Below are 20,322 nucleotides of genomic sequence, written 5' to 3' on the forward strand. Positions count from 1 at the left end.
GGATAAGTCTGATAAGCACGCACCTTTATCTTCCATGAAATGCTGCCAACAACTAAATGTCCAATTAGTTATATGAAGCCAAACAGAGCACAAATTCAACACACAGTTTCAGTACGAACAAAGTTGCTTCCTGCAAAGGTTCCTGTCCCTTTGCTCCTCCTTTATGTCATGGGAGGGCCAATCACCTCCAAGTCTTACTCCCGAGTCACCCCTTTTGTCTTAACTGTTCTTGCACACACACTGGGAACAGGTTCCCCTTGTTCCTCTGCCTCACTGCTATCAGATTTTGGAGGCTCCAGAGTCAGCACATAATTCCCAGATGGCCCTGGCCCCATCTCTGTATCAGATGCAGTACCCTTGTCTAAGTCCTCCCCAGACTCCCGGACTGGCTCATGTTCCTCCCCACTGTCCAACTCTGCTGCTGTCTCCGCAGGCTGCTTGTGGACCACAATAAATATCATCTCATGATATAGATACCAAACCATGGCTCAAGGATTAGGTCTCTTACAATTATTTATTTTATTTTATTTGTTGTATCCTAGAATTAGATCCTGATTTTTGTTAAATTCATTTTTTGATATGATTGGAAGACTAATCTATATATATATAAGTGAAATACCACTCATGCATCATCACAAAATCTACAGAACCGTAAAGCCTACAAACTTGAAATCTTCGCTTCTAGGTGCTCACTAAGAAAGCATTTTTCAGAATGACCACCAGAGCATTAGTATTTTGTATATTATTATTAACACATTCTGATGCTAAGGAGTTCTACTCCCCCTCCCACCTGAAAAGAAATCTCTTCCAAATGCAAAACACAAGCAAAGGAGAGGAGTTTCAATTTCAGTTTCACAGCAGCAACTAGCTTTAGTGCAGAACAGTTGAGCTAAGCCATGCCCAGGCTCCTTGCTCACACAGCAAATACTCTCTCAGTTTCCAAACAGCCCTCAACTCTCTCACACACTGACAGGATGATAGCCAGATGAATACCGATGGATGCTGGTTGGCAGAGGCAGAATTTTTCCCCCTTATTTTCCTCCCCAAAAACTTAAGTCCGACCACATGGTTTCATAGCAAAGCACAGGTATGGAGCTAGCCAATTAATAAACTATATGTTACAATTATGTTTTCTTAGGTCTTTTCCTGACATACATGCATTTAGTTTACAGTTTGCTTAATTTCTAATAATTTTAGGTTTGTGTTTGGAAATATATTTGGATTATTTTACTAAAGTGTTATAACTTGTGCACTGTTGAAGATATCTATTTCATAGTCAATTGCCTTTTTTTGTTCATGGAAAATGTGGCCTGCTGAGGAGAAATTGGCTAACAGCTGTGGGATCAGCTGTTAACCAATTGATAATACTGTGAATCAGAAGAGAAAGATGCTGGAAACTCTGACTTAGAAAAGTATGAACTACAGCACAGAAATTAATATGGGTTTACTCTGAAAAGAAGAAGCGAGGTATTGTATATGTATACACACACAGTGATATTTTTAAATGACTAGGTAACAGTTTTTTACTCCAGTGTTGTTAAAGCATTGTAAATTCTTGCTGGGATTAATTAGACCTGCCAAAAAAAAATCTTCCTTTCCTTTCCTTTCCTTTCCTTTCCTTTCCAACATTAGTATGCAAACATTGGATTTTAATTACATATGTGGGTACTGAAAGCATATTTCCATGGCATTGCAAGAACATTGGAAGAATCATAACAGTTTACTCTTCAGTGCCCAATACATTTACTTTTAGCGGAATTATGAATTCATAGTTTTAATTTTGGAAACTCTTAACCCACAGACATTCTTGGCATCATTATTGCTGGCGTTCCTCAAAATCATTAAAACCATTTCACCACCCAGAATTTCTCAGTGAGTGAAATGGAACGGTCTCCAAATTTGATGTAAATAAATAAATGAAATTTTGGTAGTCTTTTAAAAAGTAGTGGAGATCTGTGTTGTGCTTTGGATGATTAGTTTTATGTTGATACATTGTTTTATAGCAATAACAATAGCACTTAGACTTATATACTACTCCATAGTGTATATGGCTGCCCATATGCACTATGGAGCGGTATATAAGTCTAAGTGCTATTGTATTCTGCATTCTAACCACTGTGCCACCACAGCTCTTATATCATGACTTTGTATTGTATTGTAACCACTTAAAACAAGGGCGTCAAACTCAATTTGAGGGCCACTTCAGTTTTGACCTTGGGGGGCTGGGGTGAGTGTGACCAGGGTGGGCGTGGTCAGAATGGCATCACTCATGTTGGGGGGCACCTGTGGTGGCTCAAGTAGTCTGCCAGCAAAAACAGGCTCCCAAGCTCCATTTTTGGCTGCAACAGCCTCTTGCAACCATCTGCCAGCAAAAACAGAACTTGGGAGGGCTCCAGGAGGTGCTGGGAGGTGGTCCTTTGCTATTTCCAGGTCATCCCCATGGGCCAGATCTAAGCGACCCACGGACCATATCTGGCCCCCAGGCCTTGAGTTTGACACCCCTGACTTAGAATCTTTAGATTGGAATAATAACAAATATTGTATATAAGCAAATACTTTATGTGCTGTTGCTGTTTCAATTAACTGTTTGTTTTAAATCTAGGAACTGTGTGTATATATTCACATAGGTGCTTAACTTTCACTCTCTTAATTTTTGTTTGTCCATTTTATTCTAAGCTAGGATTTAAGGTTTTCTTGATACCTTTTTTCCATTCAAAAACTTAGTGCTTCAGTCAGTTACGAAATCTATGCTGTTAATACTTTTGTGTTACTAATATTTTTTATCCAAATATAGTACTTGGTACGAGTTCCAGTAAATAACTTGCATCATAATTTAGGCTGTTTTTAGACTATTCAAAAAGTACATAATTGTGAATGGAAAAAGTGAAATAACCATATTATTGTCTTAATCGGTCTAGGATGATAGGCAAAATAGGCTCACAGTATTTTGTATTGTGACTCCGCAGTCATTTCTTATTTTTATTTGATGACTATGGCCTGTCAATTTTGGAATTAGAATACAGGTAGTCCTCAATTTACGACCACAATTGAGCCCAAAATTTAAGTGAGAAATTTGTTAAGTGAGTTTTGCCCAATTTTACAACTTTTCTCGCCACATTTGTTAAGTGAATCACTGCAATGCTTAAATTAGTAACATGATTGTTGAGTGAATCTGGTTTCCTTATTTACTTTGCTTGTCAGAAAAATCACAAAAGGGGACCCCATGACCCCAGGACACTGCAACTGTCATAAATGTGAGTCAGTTGTCAAGCATTTGAATGTAAATCATGTGACCGTGGGGATGCTGCAATAGTTATAAGTGTGAAAAATGGTCATAAGTCACTTTTTTCAGTGCTTGGTCACTAAATGAACTGTTATAAGTCGAGGACTTCCTATATTGACAGAAAGAATATTGACATTAGGCTGGGATTAAATCTTCATGGGAAACCTAGAGAGTGCTGTGTGATCAGATTGAGTGAGACAAATATATGAAACCTGAAGGAACAAGAAGGGTAGAAGAAGGATAAATTAGATTTGGTATGTTCTTAAACTGAGAATTTTGAAGTTAATGCTACATAGAACTTGCTTATACTTAGTTTCAGGTACAGTTTAAATAAAGCAAATGATACAGAATCTAGGGCTCAGCAACATTTTGTGATACTGGCAAAAAAGGAGTCTACGTATAAGGAAGTAATTCTGTAGAGTTTCTCTGAATTTGATTCAAAAACCAGGAGAAATCCGAAACCCTGTTTATGGCACATAAATATTGGTAATATGCTTACACATATGTAATGTATAATTAACACTTAAATATTTTTAAGCACAATACCTTGGCCATTACAAATACTTTCATTCTGATTTGACCAAATATATGCATACTTTACAAAGTGCTTTATCATGAATAATATCGCTATGAAACCATATTTAATTATGTTTAATAATTAATAGCTAGCAAGCAATAGAATAAATGACAATGCAACATTGAAGGAAATGCTTGAAACGTATGGATGCCCTGCCTTCCCAATTAGGCAGGGGATATTTACATCATTCTGAATTGATGTCCTTCAAATATGCTTTTTTCCTGCCCCTTTTTCTTTTTATCTACTTTTTTATTTGCTCTGCTTATTTATTTATATCTATTATAACCTAAGCAAGTCCCTGCTGTTTACAAAATATGAACAATATTAACAGTTCTATTATAAACTTTAAAAAATAGGAATAAATTTAGAATTAAAAAATTAAAAAATGCAGAACAACAGATATAAGATTTTAAAAATGGGCAAATTAGCTATTTAGAACATTCTGTGGAACAGCTCAATTTTTATCATTGTCCTGTGTGCCATTACAGAGGCTTGGAAGAATAAGATATTAAATAGATATTAGCTGGGGAAGAACAAGACAGGTACAAGTCTGATCTGAAGAATTATTTTTCCTTTTCTGTTTTACTAGTATGACTAATCCATCTCCTAAATTGAAATATATATATATATATATATATATATGTGGATCTTTGGTTGTTCGGGTTTTCTCCGCGTAAGATTCAAAGTATCTAGGCAACGTTTCGATGAAGTCTCATTCATCATCTTCAGGCTTCTGTCTCCGGCTCTGTGCTTCTCAGAGTAATGTGAGATTGCAGCTGCTTCCTCCTTTTAACTGCCAGTGGGGTGGGACTTGATTGGGTGGGGGCTTGGCTGTGTTCTGATTGGGTGGGGTGTGTTCTCATTGGTAGGGGTTTGGCTGTGTTCTGATTGGTTGGGGGTTAGCCGTGTTCTGATTGGTTGGAGCGTGTTCTGTTCAGGTGGGGGCTTGGTTGTGCTCAGGTTAGTCTTAGTTGCTGGGGATTTGAGCTGGTTTTGTGGTTCTTCAAATCCCCAGCAACTAAGACTAACCTGAGCACAACCAAGCCCCCACCTGAACAGAACACGCCTCCAACCAATCAGAACACGGCTAACCCCCAACCAATCAGAACACAGCCAAACCCCTACCAATGAGAACACACCCCCACCCAATCAGAACACAGCCAAGCCCCCACCCAATCAAGTCCCACCCCACTGGCAGTTAAAAGGAGGAAGCAGCTGCAATCTCACATTACTCTGAGAAGCACAGAGCCGAGACAGAAGCCTGAAGATGATGAATGAGACTTCATCGAAACGTTGCTAGATACTTTGAATCTTACGCGGAGAAAACCAACAACCAAAGATCCACATACAAATACCCGAGAACTCAGAACCTCATATATATAAATATATATATATATATATATATATATATATATATATATATCTCCCTTTCCCTCTCTCTTTCTTTCCCTTTCTCTCTATCTATCTATCTATCTCTATCATACTACAAAATTGGAAGAGGAAATTTAACATCAGGTGCAAGATGGCTGAAATAATATTTCTTATGTAGTGTTCCTCCTGCTGAATAAGCCTTCTTTTTTAATCAGCAAATTCAGGACACATTCACTGAGCATTTGGAAGCTTAAAGGCCACAGCATGCAATGGAAGAGATTCTGTGATTGTTAAAAGAACTGAAAGACTTCCCTCAAGCAATAAACGTTGTCTACTTTCCACAGTATAAATGTCACAATGTTTGCCAGTCTAATTAGAGCAGTAGGTCAGCTACTGCTTTGTGGTATAAACCTGGGCCATTAGCTACATCAAAGGATGCATTTTGCCAAATCATTTCTTAATGTTCTGATGTTGAAACGCAGCAGGATTATTTCCTCATGTAGTTTCATTAGTAAATGTTAAAATACATGCAAACATTTGTAAACTTTTCACATAGGATTACTCAATAGATAGATAGAATTCTTTATTGGCCAAGTGTGATTGGACACACAAGGAATTTGTCTTGGTGCAAATGGTCGCAGTATACATAAAAGAAAAGATACATTTGTCAAGAGTTAATAATCATTAGATACCACACTTAATAATAGTCATAGTGTACAATAAGCAATCAAATCATACTAGGAAACAGTCAAATAGATCGTAAGGATGCAAACGACAAAGTTACAGTCATATAGTCACGAGTGGGACAGGATGGCGATAAAGAGTGATGAGAAGATTAATAGTAATAGTAGTGCAGACTTTGTAAATATTTGGACAGTGTTGAGGGAATTATTTGTTTAGCAGAGTGATGGTGTTCGGGAAAAACTGTCCTTGTGTCTAGTTGTTCTGGTGTGCAATGCTCAGTAGCATCATTTTGAGGGTAAGAGCTGAAATAGTTTATGTCCAGGATGTGAGGGCTCTGTAAATATTTTCACAGCCCTCTTTTTGACTTGTGCAGTATACAGATCCTCGATTGAAGGCAGGTTGGTAGTAATTGTTTTTTCTGCAGTCCTAATTATCCTCTGAAGTCTGTGTCTGTCCTGTTGGGTTGCAGAACTTAACCAGACAGTTATAGAGGTGCAGATGATAGACTCAATAATTCCTCTGTAGAACTGTATCAGCAGCTCCTTGGGCAGTTTGAGCTTTCTGAGTTGGCGCAGAAAGAACATTCTTTGCTGTGCTTTTTTGATGATGTTTTTGATAATAGGTGTCCATTTTAGGTCTTATGATATGATAGAATCTAGAAATTTGAAGGTCTCTACTGTTGATACTGTGTTGTCTAGTATTGTAAGAGGTGGTAGTATGGGAGGGTTTCTTCTTAAGTCTACCACCATTTCTACAGTTTTGAGTGTGTTCAGTTCCAGATTGTTCTGGTCACACCACGGTTCCGGTCACACCACGGTAATACCATACCAAAATATATACCTTACAAAAAACAAAAGTGCTTTTTGCCTTAAAGCAGGTATAAACCAAAATATATAAGGATTTTAAGGTGAAGTATAAGAATCTATAGCAATAGCTAATCTCAGCTAAAAACCAAACAAGATCAAGTATCACATTGAAATCTATGCTGAATTCCTTACTAAATTAAAAGCATTATAATAATATTAATGGGTTTAATGAATTGTAAATCAAGGTGAAATTAGATTAAAATTTAAACTACCTATGATGTATTGTTTGGAAATCTTATTTGATACTTAACAGAAACAGATGTTAAAAATGAGTAATTCAAGGATTCTTTCATGATACATTTCCCCTGCTTTACAGAATGAAAGTGTTTCAGTACAGTAATATCTATATGTTATTTTCTAACTGGGAATAAGATAATTTCATTCACTATCAGGAAATGAGCAGAAGTCGGTTAAAATTGGTGCAAGGCAAGGCATTTTTCATGCATATTATTCAGTTTCACAAGAATACACATTTTCTGCTGCAGATTTACCTGGTAAGTTTCAATGCTTGGGTATTAGGAAATGCTGAACCTTCCTACAGAAAGAACTGAAATGTGCAAGCAAGAAAGTAGAAATATTGAAGAAACAAAGACAGAAAGATATCTAGTCCCCAAAAAGTGTGATTTAAGAAAGGTATCTTCTCAGTTGGATTTGAAAAAGGCCTAGTAGGCCAGTATTTTCATTAAGCTATTAACTGTCCAAGCAAATTTTGTAATATGGCTGGGCTTGTTCTTTATAGTTGGAGAAGTTGATTTTGTGCAGGCAAAAGAGCAGAAGAGCATCTTTCAGATGATAAATCAATTATATATCCTTTTTAGAAGTTCCATCAGGAGAGTGCACAGGAAAGTTATGAGGGCTTAGCTCTGAGTTGGGTTTTTGGAGATAGCTCAGCTAATGTAATAACATAAGATAACTGTGAAAGTAATTCTTAAACTATTTCTAGCCAGCTTGGTATTAAAAAAATTGCCATTAGTTGTATTTTGCTGCTGTGTTCTTGTTGGATTGCAGAAATGTAATTAGGTATAAGAGAAGAGCAGGCAGAGCCTGGAGGTGGAATCAAGAGAGAACTTAGCCTACAATCGTTATGTGTCCATGTCTACAAACACTCCCAAGTCCAGCTGCCCCCAAATTTCATTACCTTTTATCTTGTGCCAATTTCGTGCTGATCATTAATTGAGCAGATTCTTGATCAATAAATCTTCTGAACTGCAACTTATGTGTGATCCTGAACCTTTGCACTTGACATTAGGTGAACTTCGGAAAATGAGCATGTTAACCAAGAAGATTAGATCCTTTAAATTTTATTTTTAACAGTGTTTTGCAAACTGCAAGGAGCATGCCGCAGTTGATTCATTCATTGTCATGCCTTATCCTTTCAGTTTGTATTCAGTAGATCTACAGAATATGTTTTGCTGCTTTTTTGGCTTTTAATTTTCTTCTCAAAATATTAAACTGCTTAGTTACCTCTTAATTTAGCATATGCTACAAATTGTGTTCCTAGATTTATCCAGTCTCTCCTCAAAATAGGTGAATTGGGGAATAAATAGGTGTGAGAAGCCTTCCTGATCCAATGGTTTCTTGTTTATTTGCTGTGGGGGATCTCTGTGTGCATTTGTAACCAGTCTGATTCTTTTCTTCTATCACTCCTATCTTCAACCTATTTTATTCTTCAATTAAAATATTTTACATATATTGTAAAATGTCTCAGACACTTAGAGCTCCAAATTCTTTTGCATACGTATGTAAAAATATTTATAAAATATTTTAGATATTTTGAAAGAGGATAAATGCATTTCAACATAAGTATTGTATCTGTGACATGGTATTTATCCTACATTTATTTATGTGTTAAATGTATTTGCCACCTATTTTGCCCTTGGACTACTCTAGGCAGCTTGCAACAATAAAAATGAAGAAATGAAGTGTAATCATAACTGTTCCAAAAGTAACGGAACAATAGAATAAACAATGAAAAAGACATTGATACTAGTGCAATGGACTTTGAAACTCCATTGTGTATATGAATTGGCAGAATATTTTTCTCCATATGGTCTTTAAATTGTTTCATTGCTGCTCAGTATGAGGTTAGGATTCATTATCCACATCAACAATTTACTGAGAGTATATTTTCAGCCTCCCACTGAGTTAAACTGCTAGGGTAACACTGCTAATGCAATATCCAAGTTGCAATGATCGTTCATTCACAGCCGCAGAAGGGCAAAAGCCCTGAAATCTTGATCTTGCTATGTTTTTGGAACTGAGAATTATTATCATGTTAAGCCTTAGGTGAAGTTGTCCCAGGGATAATTTTATTTACCATACTGTTTTTTGAGGTTGATATACGGTAACAGACTTCAAAAATTTTTGTTTGATTGGTTGGTATCCTAACTTTCTGTCAGAAATATAACAATTCAAAATAAGCGTTGAACAATTTCATTTGTATTTCTTGCTAGATGGACAGAACGTTTAAGCCAGTGGTTGGCTTACAATTGTTAGATCCATAAACATTTTCACTACAGGATCTCTCTTTTTATATTCCTCAGTAACCTTTCCCATATCTCGAAGCTCTAAACTATCTTTAACACTTAAGTTGGCCAGTTGAAATGATAATGAAAGAATCTTGTGGGTCAGCTTTCAAATATGTATTATATATTGCTCTACAATATATTTTTGTATTTTTGAAAACAGTATATAATTGTATTATTCTGATTTTCTAGGTGGTAGCTGGAGAATTCATGGGTAAATGTGGCCTTCCATACTCATTTTTACAATCTCTGAAGCCCCAGAGTCATATTACCTTAATTCAGTGATAATAGACAATTTCTTCATGGCTTCAGTTGTCTTTAAAAATAAAAGACTAAAATATTGCACCCTTTCCTTTTTTAAAAAAAAGCACACAATTAAAACAGGACTGAAAGCATCGGGCCTACCTGATTGCACTGGAGCACTGCATATAACTACAAGATCTCTGTCATGATGCAAAGTAAAGGAAATTAATTATTCTTGGTTTAGATTAATAATGCTAAAATTCTCTTACCACAAAGTTTTTAAAATAAAAATGAAATATTATTCAATTTGGCGATATTCTTTGGCATGATAATTTGTTTATGTGATAACAAGAGGAAAATAAATCTTAGCATGGCTCACTTCTGAATAGATATATGTAGTATCTTCTGTTAACTACAGGTCCTCAACTTATAACTGTCAAGGATTATGGTTGCAAGTCATGGTGATCGTTAAGAGACTCACTAAATGACCACATCCAATTTTATGACATTTTTGTGGCAGTAATTGAACATGGCGGTCACTTTAAAAAGTCAGATTTTTCCAATGGGCAGTTTTTGCTGGAAACTGGAAGTAAATGCTGGAAAACGGCTGAAAACTGCTGGAAGCTGCTGATAAATCAAGCTGGTTGCCAAGTGCCCAAAATGTGAACACATGACCATGGAGGGCATGGCCATCAGAACTTCAAAAATGGGATGTAAGTAGCTTGGGGGGGGAGGGTCTGTCATAACTTTAAAAGGTCACTAAGCAACTAGTCATTAAGCAAGGAATGCCTGTATTATTGAGTTCCAGAAGAACAGGAGCAGACACAGGAAGTTTTCCTTTTTAAAATTTAGATGACTGTGCTGTAAGATCCAAGGCTTTGGGGAAAAAAAGACACCAGGTGGTAATTGGGAGTGGAATTTTCATCAACTATGCCATGTAATCAGAAAGTGCAGCCAGGGTGTTTTTTTGTGTGTGTGCATCAGCCAAAGAAGCGTAGCGTGTGGAAGAAAATGTGCTGCTGTGAACAAAGGACCATCTATATCAGGTTTTTGTTTCACACGAGGATTGGCATTTCTTCTTAAAGCTTGGTCTTATGTGGCTAGAATTATTCCCTTAGGTCTTCCTTTTATTTCCCTGCTCTTAGCCTTTGCTAGGTGTTGTCTGCTTTGCCTGCTTTGCCTGCTTTTTTATGTACAGGTAGTCCTCAACTTACATCAGTTCATTCAGTGACAGCAGCACTGAAAAAAGTGATTTATAACCATTTTTCAGACTTACAAGAGTGGCTGGTCATGTGATCAAAATTCAGGCACTTGGCAGCTGACTCATAATTTATGACTGTTTATGAAGGTCATGTGGTCACTTTTTGCAATCTTCTGAAGCAAAGTCAGTGGGAAGCCAGATTCACTTAACAGTCACGTGACTAGCTTAACATCAGCGGCAATCCACTTAACAACGGTGGTAAGAAAGATCATAAAATTGGGCAAAATTCATTTAACAAATGTCTCATTTAGCAACATAAATGTGGAGCTCAATTGCGGTTGTAAGTTGAGGACTACCTGTATTGGCTATATAATACTTTGCCCTGCCATGTCCAGTACTCAGAAAACCTTCATGGTGTACTAACTTCAATGAATCTTCACTGTCCTTCAAATGCTCTTCTATTATTTCTAGGCACTTGATTATTCAATCATGTGGCAGGGAGTTAAATTATTTTTAATTAGTTGTTATTATTATTATTATTATTATATTAAAATGTGTATGCTGCCTAACTCTCAATGGCAAGTTAGAATAGATCCAGTGGAAATCATCCAAAATAATAGAGGCCTGGAAGGAAACTGAGGAATGGTTGGAGACAGGTAAGAATAAAGAAGGCTGTTGGAGACAACACTTGTTTTATTCAAGTATTCAGGCAGAATAAGAAACGGCGTCCTTAGGGTTAGTCCTAGGAAAGAAAAAGTCTACATGCAAGAGATGTTTAATAATGAGAAGCAGTAGTGGACTCTGATTCACTGGAGGCGTTTAGGGACCAGAAGACCAATTGTTGATGATGCTGTATTGATGATTTGGGCAGGAGTTGGGATTCAATTATCTTCAGAATCCTTTCTAAACTTTATGTTCGATGAAGAAGAACTTGTAATATTTATTCTGAGTAAAATAAGAGAAAGTACATGCTGAATTGCATAGTATTTAGCTGACTTATGTTGTCTTAGGTTTACTCAACCTTCCATCCTTCTGAGGTTGGTAAAATGAGGAGCCATTGTTGGGGACAGTATGCTGATTGTGTTCACTGCTTAGGGCAGGGCTATTAAACTTTCAGCCCGCAGGCCAGATACGTCATGCACTGGCCATGACCACGCCCTGTTTAGCTAAGGGAAAAAGGTTATGATACGTCATGTGACAGCACCATGACAACACGAATTTGACACCCCTGGCTTAGAGAGTGCTGTAAGTCTAAGTGCTATTGCTATAGTATTTAAGAACTTACGTGAAGCTCTTTATTTGCTCCAGTAAATTTTGAAATTGTTAAAGGATTTTAGTAATAGGCCAAATCTGCTTAGAGCAGTTGGATACTTGGGGTCTCAGGGTTGTTGTTTTATAAATAAATATACTTGGCCATACTTTTGAAAAGGATAGTCAGGAACAGGAGCTGAAAAAACAGGCAGAACTACTAATGATTTAGGAAAGTCCCCTCCAATTAAAAAAACCCATGCTTGTAAATTAGATCACACTGCATGTCAAAGCTCTTTAACCTAATTCTAAAAACAGTGCTCATTTTCCTGCTTTGCTGATCTCAGTGATAACAACAGGAAGAATTTAGAAAGTTGTCATGTGCTACAGTGGTGAGACAAAGTTTGTGATCTGTTTAAAACTATATATAATCTGCATGATCCACATTAGGACTTCATCTAAATGTTAAGTGACTTTGATTGAACAGTGTACTTTATCATGTTCTTATTGAAGATATTGAGCTAACATTCAGTATCTTGATTTGTTATAAAATTTTACATTTAGTAACTAGTAGTAATTATTTAGCAGCAATAAATTCAGTCTTATCTTTCCTGTATCTATTGATCAATGTCCCCTATTAGCTTGGAGTTTTTCCTCATTTAATTCATAGATACTTTGGATCTGCCTGTATTTGAGATCATGCCCTAACATTCTAATTTATTTCGAACATCAAATTCAAGTTTGTCCCTTTAAGAGAACTGATTAACAGTAGTAACTGTAAGAGAAATCTTGGAGTCTTAGGGGACAATCACTTAAATACGAGCCAGCAGTGTACTGCAGCTGCCAAAAAAAAGCCAATGCAGTCCTAGGCTGAATTAACAGAGGGATAGAATCAAGAGCATGTGATGTGTTAATATCACTTTACTAGCTGTATGCCAGTGCTTCGCTATGAAACTATGTGACTTAGTTTTTGGGGAGGAAAATAAGGGGGGGGGATGTGCCTCTACCTACCAGCATCCATCAGTATTCATTTGGCTAGCATCCTGTCAGTGTGTAAGAGAGTTGAGGGCTGTTTGGAAACTGAAAGAGTATTTGCTGTGTGAGCAAGGAGACAGCAAGGAGCCCGGGCATGGCTTAGCTCAACTGTTCTGTACTAAAGCTGGTTGCTGTTGTGAAACTGAAACTGAAATTCCTCTCCTCTGCTTGTGTTTTGCATTTGGAAGAGATTTCTTTTCAGGTGGGGAGGGGGAGTAGAACTCCTTAGCATTAGAGTGTGTTAATAATAATATATGAAATACTAATGCTCTGATGTTCATTTCGAAAAATCCTTTCTTAGTGAGCACTTAGAAGCCAAGAGGAACATGCGTGCCAAATTTCAGGTTTGTAGGCTTTACGGTTCTGGAGATTTTGTGATGATGCGTGAGTGATATTTTGTTTTTATATAGATAGATAATAAGGCCATGAGAAGACCACACTTGGAATGTTGCATCCAGTTTTGGTTGCCATGCTATAAAAAAGATGTTGAGACTCTAGAAAGACTGCAGAGAAGAGCACCAGAGATCATTAGGGGGGACTATCCTAGTTTAATGAAAAGAAGGACTAGGGATGATATGATAGACGTGTCCCAATATCTAACAGGCTGCCACAAAGAAGAGAGAATCAATCTATTTTCCAAAGCTCTTGAAGTCAGGACAAGAAGCAATGGATTGAAACCAATCAAGGAAAGGAGCTTGAACTAAGGAGAAATTTCCTGACAGAACAATTGATCAATGGTAAGACGACCAACCGTCCTCCTTTAGGGAAGGACAGTCCTCCTTTTGTAAGTTCTGTCCTCCTACATGTCCTCCTTTTTGATATTTGAAGACTAATCTGTAAATCTCCGTATTTGATCGATGCCAATCCGAACCGTTGTGTGTGATGTGATGTATTTGTATTTGATATGGCGATTCCTCAAGGGTCGGCACAGTGTGGCGAGACGCTTATGAGACGTATGAGCTCCACACAGGAGAATTGTTTTGAGAGAGTGTGCCATGTGCAAGAATGTACCATGGGCAAGTGGCTTTGTTTTTTTTCTTCAATTTATTTGTGTCCTCCTTCTCATAGTAAAAAAGTTGGTCACCTTATCAATGGAGCAACTTGCCTCCAGAAGTTGTGGGTGCTACAACACTGAACGATTTTAAGGAGAGATTGGACAACTATTTGTCTGAAATTGTAGGGTTTGCTGCTTGAGCAGTGGTTTGGATTAGAAGACCTCCAAGGTCCCTTCCAACTCTGTTATGCTGATTATTCCACGACTTCATACCCTTTTTCCAATAAAAATTGGAATATTGTGAATATTGTTTCTGCATTTTCAATAAAGACATGATACAGTACACCTTTTGGATAGTGTTCGTTTAACCAGAACCCCTTTATTTATTAAGAGGACTTAGAGGAAACTGATCATGCTGTGAGCAGCAGTGTCAGCTGGTGCTCCATTCAAAATCCAAGAAAGAAATACTTAGACTCTTTTAATCAGAGAAAAGGTATCTTTTACTGGAAATCAAGTGGTAGCAACAAAAGAATTCTGAATCTGAGAAAATGGGTGCATAAATCACATATACAAAGTAATGGCAACGTTCCCACCCCCAGTATTTCAGTTGGCTCTTCCAATTAAAACTTGTGTGTATCATCATGTTGGCATCTCTAGGTGGTAATGAGGCTTCTGTCCGTTGACCTTGACATAGTTTGATAAAGGGTTGCACCTGCACATAGCATAGGATAGAAACCTAAGCAAGAATGTACCCCACCCCCCAGCTTATACAGTTCTGGTTTGTAACATCTCCAGCTCACTTCCCATAACCATTCCCCCTCCTCCCCCTGTTACTTATGACAGCCAAAAGATGCAAAGCAAAGGGAGAAAAATCTTGAATGAAAAATCTTGAAGGCTGACAAACAGTACTGCAGGACTTGTTCTATATTGCTGCAAAAGGATAGAATGTTGGATGACAACATGGGAGACCTAGTTTAATCCAGGGATAGCCATGTAAACTCACTGATAAGCTTGAAGTTATCAGAACGGTCCTATTTAGTATATATGCTTTCTTGAGTTCAACCTGCTCAGTTCAGACTGCTATGCATAGTAATATTAACCTCAGCTCTTGCCATTGTGCCAACTTCTGAACATTAATTTGAGATTTTAAGAGTCTCATGTTTTTTTTCAATCCCCTTTTGATCAATCATTGGGTTTTTTAAAAATCAAAAATCACAACTATAACTTGTTTCCTGTATGTATGCTTTCTTTTTTGGTAAAGCTTCCTTTTTCCTGTTTAGTTATGACTCTATAAAGTTAAAACAGTTGGCTTGGTTCAAACTGTTAATGTGTACTTCTCCTTTGCAAATTGAAGTAATGCAGTAATGCAGTATTTGTACTGGACAAATCATTAGTACTCTGATTTTCTCCAAAAATACATTTGAATAGTTTCTGTGATGGCAGCAAGGTAAGATTTTGACAAGCCTTCTAAGAATGAAATACCATTTATTTGAAGAATAATACTCTGTATTATGACAAATAAGAATTCAAAAATGAAATCATCAGCCCAAAAGTAAATTTAGACTTATTTATCATTACAGAGTGATTATTTTTTTCAGTCTTCAGATTGTGGTTGAAGATTAAATCTTATTTGTTAGTTAATGTGCCTTCCTAGTTATCTACCTTTCTCATTTTAATGAATCTCAATTATTTTTTAAAAATGTTTTCTTAAACTGTCTTTATTATATGATATGAAGTGAATGCCATTGTGTTTAAATCTATGAAATTATTTTGCCATGTGCTGTTGAACATCTCATGCAAGTTGCATATAGAATTGCTACAAATTTTGCAACATTACTAATTCTGAATTCAGATAATCAATTCTAAATAGATTTAACCTGCTGTTCTAGTTAATCAAATATATTTACAGAACTATTTCTTTAATGCTACTTTCCATGTCAGTGTTTATTTGTGACACTGTGAAAAATAGCATCTCTTCCTTAATGTTATATGTTTAAAGTCTTTGCTTTAAAAATAACCCAGCAAATCACCACTTCTTTACCATACTGTTAAATAGTAAGCAAAAAGATTATCTGGGCAGATGAGAATTATTTGGTCTTTGGGTTATGTAACCTGCAAGGTCTTGAGTTTAGCTCTTTTCTCCCCATCTCAATAACTGCAGGTGCCTCAGTTGTATACGAATGGCATTCTGTCTTAGCTACCCCTTTCTTTCTCCTAAGCAAGAGGATAGACATATGTTTATATGCTTGCAGATATTTCAGCTGAAGTCCCTACATATCTGATGCTATCTTGGCTATCTCATATTCACTCTAAATGGGAAGATATATTGGTGATTGAGATTACCATGAGGAACCTCTTGAAATGACTCTGCCCAGAACAAAGGAAGTTATTTAGGTAGAATTTGAATCTTGGCTCATCCAGACTGCACAAGAAAAGGAAGAAATCAAGACATGGTCTTGATCCTGTTTTCCAAATCTGTCTCCACGGTATAAATATACATTTAAAATTAAATGTTCCAGCTACAAAAGAGGCACAGACAGTATAACAAAGCAAAGAGTTTTACTTCTCATATTCCTTGAAATAACAATATATGTTTGTAATTTTTTTCACTTTGGGGAAAGAACAAGGAAGTTCCTACCACTGTGACTACCTGATTCTTTCTTGTAGATCAAGGGTCTTCAAACTTGGCAAGTTTAAGACTTGTAGACTTCAACTCCCAGAATTCCTGAGCTAACATGACTGGAGGAGGAATTCTGGGAGTTGAAGTCCACAAGTCTTAAAGCTGTCAAGTTTGAAGACCTCTGTTGTAGATAGTAAGTCTAGAATAAGCACTGATGCTGAGAATTGGAAGAAAATATACTTTTTCTTTTTCTAATCATGTTATCTCTATAACATGTAATCATGTATAATCATGTTTTAATGATTTTGTGGGCACTGTACCAGTCACCATCAGGAAGGAAACTCAGAATGCAAGTGGAGATCAATGACTCCAAGTGAAGAAGTTAAGGATAACCTTTTTATAGTGAAATATAGAATATCCTGTGTATGTAATAAGTTACATTACATCCTGTAATATGTATGTTGGGAATTGTCTTGATTCAAAAATATAATCCAATTAATGTTGAGGTGTAAAGTCTCTTGAAAGTCAGCATAAAATGTCTTTTGATTCATCACTCATCTATGCTAATAACATTTGAATTTCTATATTATAATGCTGAGTATGGCTAGAAGTAATGTCATGCTCTCTGTTTTGAGGTCCTGTTTTGCAGTTTTTTTAGATTTATTGGGGAAGTCAGCTATTGAATATGTAATGTATTTACTCATAATGTTCTTTAAAAAGAAGAAAATCACTTGCATTTTTGTTTTGAATCATGTACTGAATCATCTTTTGTCTCTTTCATCATGCAATTTCCTAAAACATACTTGGTTCTGATTTGAAATCGATTCAAGTGATAGTTCAAATTCCTCAATAACCCAAAAGAATCTTCTACAATCTTTTCAAACCCATTGCCACTCCTTGAGCACTTTAGTAACAGTTTGGTGTTTAGCAGAAATGTTACTGAAAGCTGTTCTCTGAAGTAGTTTACTGATAAAGTTCATCTCAAAATCATTGAAATGTGTAAATTTAAAATTTCAAAATATATTTGCAAGAGAGTCTTCATTTATACACAGTGTATAATTTTAGGACAGTAGAATTAAACTTTTCATTTAGTACCTTATAGATATTTCCAGGCACAAACTGAAGTGCTTCAAAGAGTTAGTGTGAGTTTTCAAATTTGTCTAACTATATTTTCAAAAATTAAAGCATGCAGAGGTAACGATGTGAAGAAAAAATATACATAAGCATTGTGTCAAGTCAAAGCAATTATTTGGGCCAAATAACATTTGGCAGTATCTGATAGTTTCTTATAAAATTTTGCTCAAGCTTGACTCGTGGTGAATTCATGTCCTTGTAGCTTTCTTGTCAGCTACACAGATATAGTTTGCCTTACATCTTGTGTTTTGTCTTGTTTTTGACCTCCTGGTTAGTCTAGGTATCCCTAAGAAATCCCATTCAGGTTCTAAATGGACCGAGAACCATCCATTTATTTTGGCAAGTGGCATAAAAGGCACATTACCCCTGACATGAAAAGTTATTTTAGAGTTATATTACTTTGCTCTGTAATTAAATTACATTTTCTCAATTCAACCAATCTTGTTTTAAATTAAGTTTACATTATCATACATTTTTCCTAAAAATTGTCATAATTAATTTTATTTTGATTAACTGTTTAATGTATTATCTCTTCAGAATAAGTGGATTGCAGCAACAGGCATGTGGCTTCTTACCTCTATCATACTAAGTAACATAGGTCAGCTGTACATCCTGTATAATCTCAGGGTTTTGGTTTTTTTTGTAAAACAGCCATACTAAATGAAGTTTACATTGGCTTTAGCCAATGTAGTAAAGTCAGAACCATAGGTTTGTGATTTCCTGTTGGCTTGGGAGAAAAAATATTACTGCAATCACATATATTAGTTTAAAAAAAAATCTGGTTAACCAACAGGAATTAGATCTGCTTGTTGTCATTTATAATAGAGAAAGAACTCATTTTTTCCCATAGCTTCCCCAGCTGTAGAATGTTCTGCTGAAGTTTTATGTGACTGGTGTGATCTATTTTGTTTATAAGCAGGTATTGTGGTCCAGCTGTGTTTGGACTAATATTACAGATAAGTAATTTTACACTGCTCTGTTGCCATAAGTTAAGAGAGGAATGATAAATTGTCTCATCCTCTTCAGTACTGCTATCTGCTTGCATATTGTTTAATATGATGTTTTTTCTTGGCTTTCTTTTCTGCTTGAACAAAAACATGAAACTGTATGTCTGTTCACGGTGTTTCTCAGAGGCTCTGATGAATAAGACGTTACAGAAAATGTCGAGAATCCTGTTGGACTCCTGTTTCTCTGGAGCAGTGCTTCTCAACTTAGCAATTTTAAGATATGTGGATTTCAACACATAAAATTCACTAGCCAGTATGCTGGCTTGGGAATTCTGGGAGTAGAAATCCACAGACCTTACAATTACAAGGTTCAGGGAACACTGCTGTGGAGTATGGTGAAGCAGAGGGAATGAGCAGGGATAGTGGAGAGCCAGTTTGTTGTAATGGTTAAAGGTGGTATTTTAGAAAGCAGGAGATGAGAGTTCCGATCCTGCCTTAGTCATGAGAAAGCCAGCTGGATGACTTTAGGCCAGTTGCTCTTCACAACCAAACCCATCTCGTGGCTGTTTTTGTGAGAAGAATAAAGAATGAAGGGGAGTATTATGGATATTTGGTGCCTTGATTTACTTATCAAGTAACAAAGGCGGGTTAAAAATCTAATAATATGAATACAACATCCTTGGTAGTGGTGATGGTAGACATTTTTGCACTCAAAATAACATGAATATGCCTCCACCCTACCAGGGCTCTTGATCTTGCATAAGAAAAACAGATATGCAAATTAGTGAGAAATTTAAAAAAAAAACAGGACTTATTTAACAAAAGGAGAATAAGAAAAAAGTATTAAGTCTCTAAATAACAAAATCAAAACAGTGGAATCTAACAGAGTAAGGAAACAATTCTAAAAATTATTCTTGTTTGTATACCTCAGGAGTTAAGCTGGAGATAATTGTAATCCTTTATTCAGTTACTAGTGGAGCAGCTGTCACCATGAAAGATTGGGGGGCGGGCGGGTATTATTTCAGTCCTTCCCTTGTATGGCTTTATTTTTGGGGGATGCCTATTTCTCTCTACTTTTCAGAATCTCTTTCAGCCATTTGCATTAAAAAAAGTTTTAAGGACATCCATTTCTTGATCATCTAAGATCAAAACTTGCTATATTTCAAGTATTCCAGAAAGGCTGCATGCACAATCTTAAGCTCTTCCTCAAATTTCAGATATATGGAAAATTTCATTTGGCTGCAAATGCCAGCACCAGCACATCAGAGGGGGCTGCGCTATTATCATATAAACCTAACTAACCTTTGCTTCACTGAAGCAAATGGAAGAAAAAGGTTTGATGTCATTGTAGAAGAACTTTGAAAGGCTTGAGAAAATATGAAGATACAGAAAGGTCTTTCAGCCTTCTAGCACTATGTATGGGAAGGATCCTCTTTTCCTCATGTAGCTAACATATAGTTATTGTAAAAAGTGTGTTAAGTTGATTATTTTCTTTACTGCCTGTCAGAGTGTCTGTACAGTCTTGAGCAGAGAATACTTTTTCCAGTCATGGAACTATCCCCAAGTTATTTATATCTTATGGTAACTGAACCAA

At 36.4% G+C, this 20,322-nt stretch overlaps 1 protein-coding gene across 18 annotated transcripts in view; it reads left to right on the forward strand.

The window, feature by feature from the left end:
• The window catches only part of EVL (Enah/Vasp-like), a 138,713-nt gene that overhangs the window by 54,123 nt on the left and 64,268 nt on the right, over positions 1 to 20,322 (forward strand). The window contains exon 1 of one of the 18 annotated variants that reach the window (XM_026698483.2): positions 15,345 to 15,474. The exons of 16 other annotated variants lie outside the window; for them this stretch is intronic. In XM_026698483.2, coding sequence (XP_026554268.1) covers positions 15,464 to 15,474 — 11 coding nt within the window. In that variant the 5' untranslated portion in view covers positions 15,345 to 15,463. Of the gene's footprint in view, positions 1 to 15,344; positions 15,475 to 20,322 lie in introns of those variants that run through there. One more of the 18 variants, XM_087922175.1, reaches the window with a different exon arrangement.

Source organism: Pseudonaja textilis, chromosome 1, assembly GCF_049901715.1.
Source record: "Pseudonaja textilis isolate UNSWEBS1 chromosome 1, rPseTex1.2, whole genome shotgun sequence".
Taxonomy (NCBI): domain Eukaryota; kingdom Metazoa; phylum Chordata; class Lepidosauria; order Squamata; family Elapidae; genus Pseudonaja; species Pseudonaja textilis.